Here is a 5122-nt window from a genome sequence, read left to right as displayed (position 1 = left end):
TCCTCAACAAGTCACAACGGAGCTTTCTCCTCCTAGACTCAGCTGCGCCTGGCCATAAGGGGCAGGTCCACCTGGTTCGAGGGACCCCGTGACCCAAGCATGGAGCCCCAGTTCTGCGTGACACAGGTCTCCCTCCTGCTGGGCGGGCGTGTCTGGGGTGCAGGCCTGGGCAGCCCCCAGCGGGGGGTGGGCCCCGTGAGCACGGCCCCTCCCTGAGAGCCACAGCCATGCTGACAGCCAGGCGGGCTGCCCTGCTCTCTTCCTCGCTCCCTCTTGACCGAGCCTCCGACCAGGCTTCCTGGCCGTGGATTCGGGTGATAAGCAGGCACATGAGGCGGTAGAAACACAGGCCCCCCTGCTGGCCAGACTCGGCCCCCAGCACCCGAGCTTGACGTCCCCCCCAGCCTGTCCGGCCCCGGCGCTCGCAGGTGAGCCCCTGGTGACCCGGCCCCTTGCGGGTGCCGCCGGGGCTCCGTGCTGCCTACCTGCTCGCTCGGCCTCTCCTCCACCTTCCAAACCACAATTTCAGAATCTATTAAAAGAAACATTAAATCCCCAACTGGTTAGAATTCTCAACCATAAAAAAGATGACTTATTGTTATTACAGCTGAGCGTGCAGAGGTGCCAGGGGTTCGGATGCTGGCGCCCTGGGTGCTTGTTGGCCTGCGTGGGCACCAGCTGGGGGCTCCGGGCTCCGGGCTTGTGATCTGGAAGGGCGCTCGTGTGCTTTTAACGGGAGGGTAAATAAAACCCATGGGTCTGACACCATTTCACCTGTTGGTCTTCAAATACTAGTTTCAATCTGGGTTTCTGCTCTTATGGAAACAACGTTACAATGTACACTCACGTCTACACCCCGGGTTACACCCCGGGTTTGTGATCCAGAAGGGAAGATCCCATTTATACAGCTCATTTGTCAGTTTGCTTAGCTTAGAAAGCACTCTGGGACCCGTCCCTGAAATGCTGTCCCTCCGGAGAGCGGCTCTGTGGTTTTTAAGAGGACACGCCAGGCAGGCCAGACGCTGTGGCTCTCCCAAGCCGAGCCAAGAAAAGCTCCGAGTCAGAACTGTCGGGCGGAAGAAAGACCCAGAGCGGCAGGCCCTCGATCTCCTCCCCACCCCGAGCCCGTGTCCCTGGGCAGGGGGAAGCGCGGGGGGTCCTGGCGCCACCGGGGGAGCTGGTCATGGACGGGCACCCGAGGGTGCTTCCGTGACCTGGGCACCGCTGCTGTCTGCCTGAGCCTGGTGTCTTTCCAGAAGCTTCCTCCAAAAACCACACGCACTTCCCAGGGTCTGCAGGAAAGAGCAATGCTGCCCCCTCTGATTTGCCAGAAGAGACGAAGCAGAGAGAGACGAAGCAGAGAGATGGCGTCAAATCACGGCCCCGCGGTCACCGCCGAGTCATGCCGGCCCCGCCGCCCTCCACCCTCCACCCTCGCCTCCTCCCTGGCGGCTCCCCTTGGAGCGTGGCCTCGGGGTCCTGGGCAGACCTGGCACTCAGCCAGGCGTGGCCTCACAGGATAGACTGCAAGCCCCCTGCAGGCGAGCGCCTGCGTCCTGCTCGCCGGCCCGTCCAGACAGGCCCCTCTGCTGCAGAGCTCAGGACACAGGAGAGCGTAATGCCTCCCGTAATGCCCTCCTGCCCCCCCCAACCTGTTTTTTAAGAACATGTGGCTCACTTTAAGGACCAGGGTGAGCCACACAGAGTGGCTCCCTCCCGACAGGGACCCAGCTGCCTTCCCAGGGAGGCCGTGTCCGGGACGGTCCCGGTGGGAGACCCTGGGAATGAAGGCCCCGACTTCTCAACAGAGCGCTTTCTTCTGTATTGTGGAGAAGCCACCGGGCCTTCGCTTGTTACTTCGGGGGGCGGCTGATCGGCCCCCACGGTTCACAGCCGCCGCAGCCTGAGATGGCGCTTTGTCCGTCAGAAACTAACACCCCCCCTTTCACAATTGTTTTGCAGCAAATGCTGGCTGATACGGAAGTGGAAGTGTCATCCCAGGAGGTCTGCATCCAGAAGGTAGGAGACCTGGTTCCGCGCCGGCTCCCTCGCCGCGGCCCGCGGGCCACCCCGGGCTAATTTGCGTGGTGCCAGGTCGGCGGCACAGCCGGCAGCTCGAGAGCTATGTCTTGTCCGGGGTGGAGCGCTTGCGCGGGGCGGTGACGCCAATGGCATTGGGACGGAGGCTTGTTCTCATCGTGTGAGCAGGTGGGGAGCACAGGACCGTCCTGACCCCCGGGAGCCGGGAGAGCCCGCACCCGTGGGAGCGCCCGGGGCCACGCAGACGCGGGAACGCTAGAGAAACTCGGGTTATGTTTGTTTAACCATCTTCACTGGATATTCATGTGAAAAGAATACAGAGGCGTGGGTGGGGGGGGAGCACAATTGCCTGAAAATCCAACAAGGGTTTGCTCTGCTCAGCCTCCAAAGAGGGCTCGCTCGGGCTGGGCACTAAGTGAACAGCCCTTTGGGGGGAAGAAAGTGTCAGCGTGGGCACGGCTGCCTACTCTACTGGCAGGTGGTGGACGATAGCCAGGCGACAGACGTTAGCTCTCACCCTCCACAGGGTGAACGAGGCCCGGAAAACAAGCCCAGCACCCAGAGGGGCGTCCTGCGTGCCGCGGGCTGGACAGCCAGCAGCAGGGATCAGATCCAGAAATTATCCCCCAAACCCAGAGGCCATTCACCAGGTGGGGCCCGGCTCCCACCCGGCACAGGTCACCCTCGCACCCGCCCAAACACAGGACACACACCCACACGCACACATGGCGGCCGACCCCCTCCTTGGGATTCTCCGGGAGAATTGCAACCGCGCTCTCCATCCTCGCTCGTCTCCAAGCACCGCCCAGCGAGGCAGGGAGGCGCGCAAGCCAGTGTCCGGACACTTGTGTCCTGTGCTCACGGGGCACGGTCGGCCCCTCCCGGGGGAGGCTGGGGCGCGCACTGGGCGTTCGAGTCCCTGAGCAGGGAAAGGCACCGGCCAACATTGCAAGCGTTCCCCGCTCCTGACTGAAGGGTCTGGGCAGTGTGGTCTGCAAGGGACGGGGGACCTGGCCCTTCTCGCCTGGCTCAGCCCCAGAGATGCTGATCTGGGAGAAAACACTGCAAAAGGAGGCATTTTCTGACCCTGCAGTGACCTCCGGAAGGAGCTCCGGCAGAGGTGATCTTTTAGCACATCCTTCTCCATAAACCACGACGCGGGGACAGGCGTCCTGTCCAGCTCCATTGCCCAGGGCGGCCGGAGGCCTTTCTTCCTTAGAACAGCGTCGATCCCCACAGCCGCCCTTGCCTCTTCCAGCCTCTGGGAACAAACTCATATTTCCCGGAGGACGTAAGGGAGTGGGAGACTCACGGCTCTCCCGTATTTCAAAGAATTGAAGACTTTTCTCTTCCATGGAAAGGGGTCTGTGGTCTGAGGAGAATACGAAACCTTCACCTTCCTCACTGTGAATGGGCAGCTTAGGGCTGATACCTTCCTGGCAAGACAGGCAGACCGTTGACGGCAGCGGTGCAAGGATCAAGGCGCGAGCCCAGAAGGTCAAGTGCAAGGGCGCCTGGGGGCTCCGTCCGTTAAGGTCCGACTTCGGCTCAGGTCATGATCTCCCAGTTTGTGGGTTCGAGCCCCGCATCGCGCTCTGTGGGGACAGCTCAGAGTCTGGAGCTGCTTAGGATTCTGGGTCTCCCTCTCTCTCTGCCCCTCCCCTGCTCACACTCTGTCTCTCTGTCTCAAAAATAAATAATAAAAACATTAAAGGAAGAAGAAGGTTAAGTGTAAACGTCAGGGTGGCGAGGAGGCCAGTGCTGGATGAGCCGTGACGGGACGTGACAGCGGGAACACTGGTCAGCACGTCCTCTGTGGGCCGCAGGTGGCTCCTGATTTGCTTTCTTCTTTTCTAAACAGTCGGTCCATCAGGCGCTGGCTGACGTGGTCAGGGGTCTTCCTTGAGAGCCGCCCAGGGGGTGGGTGGGGCCCACTCACACTGCCTGGCGTGGGCATCCGTCAGGCCCAGGCCCTTGTGAGGCCCGTCGGATGGGCTGAGTTCCTGGGACAGAATCGGAACAGATCCGGCAGTCAGGGGCTCGGGCACCGGAGCCAGGGGAGCCTTGGTGGCTGTCGGCTTTGAAACAGGCCCCTGACTCCCAGCCGGGCACCTCTGCCTTCTGCCATCTGCAGGCCCCTGTTTGGGTGGGGGGGGGTGCTGCCTGGAAGGGGGCTCTGCCTACCCCCCTACACACACACGCTCTGAGAAGCTGCTACACAGAGCTCGGCCATCCATTGAATTCTGGGATTTTTCCGGCCCCGCACTGAACTTAGACATTATCAGCTTGGGGGCCATTCAAGCGTGACGGGATGGGAGCCCAGGGTCACACTGGTGGGATGATCAAAACCTAACCTTGGTGCTTAGATCCGGACCATCCGGCTACGGTTCCGTGCCCAGACGACCTGGGAGGGAGCGAGGCGGGTGGGGAGATGGGAGTTACAAAGCCAAGTGGGTTCGCGCACCAAGGCTGAAAAATGAGTAAATGCAGCGTCCCTTCGACCTTCGTTCCAAAAAGAAGGTCCCACTGTGCAAACGGATGTGTGTCACACACACACACATTACAGAATATAACCCCACGTCTCATGGGCTGTTTGAAGGCACATTTAGGGAATTTCGGTAACAAGAGGTGGACCCCCATCTATCAGTTCTGTGGTGTGTGTCTGGCTGAACAGGGCCCGTGCTCCCCGACCCGCCTGGGAGCTTTAGAAATAGCCTGCGGATCGCTGAGGGCCCTTGGGTAGGGTCGGTTGACGTCTCTGAGCTTCAGTCATTCCATCTCCAGGATGACGACTCTTCCGGTTCTGTGTGTGGTCAGCGAAGTGTAACAAACGGTAATTCATGCAATCAGTGGCCTGACGACAGATGCAGAGAGAGTGGTGTTTGGTGGGAAGTCGTGGCTATAGGTTCTAAGCCTTAGAGACGCGGGTTGCTGCAGGCGGTGCGTGGAATCCCTCCGCTGCAGGCGGACAGGACCCGAGGGGAGGTGGGATTCGAACCCGGGAGCTGGAGCGCGGCGGGGCCTGGGGACCGGGGCGGGGCTCCCATCCGAGTGACAGCGCCCACAGCCAGTGAGCTGGGCA

At 61.1% G+C, this 5122-nt stretch overlaps 1 protein-coding gene across 1 annotated transcript in view; it reads left to right on the top strand.

Annotated features, from left to right (window-relative positions):
• The window catches only part of PRDM16 (PR/SET domain 16), a 200659-nt gene that overhangs the window by 48774 nt on the left and 146763 nt on the right, over positions 1-5122 (top strand). The window contains 1 exon segment of the mRNA XM_077763995.1: positions 1963-2019. Within this exon segment, the coding sequence (XP_077620121.1) occupies positions 1963-2019 (57 nt within the window).

Source organism: Crocuta crocuta, unplaced genomic scaffold, assembly GCF_008692635.1.
Source record: "Crocuta crocuta isolate KB4526 unplaced genomic scaffold, BGI_CrCroc_1.0 scaffold13, whole genome shotgun sequence".
NCBI classification, from domain to species: Eukaryota; Metazoa; Chordata; class Mammalia; order Carnivora; family Hyaenidae; genus Crocuta; species Crocuta crocuta.
This window is presented reverse-complemented; position numbering and strand designations above follow the sequence as displayed.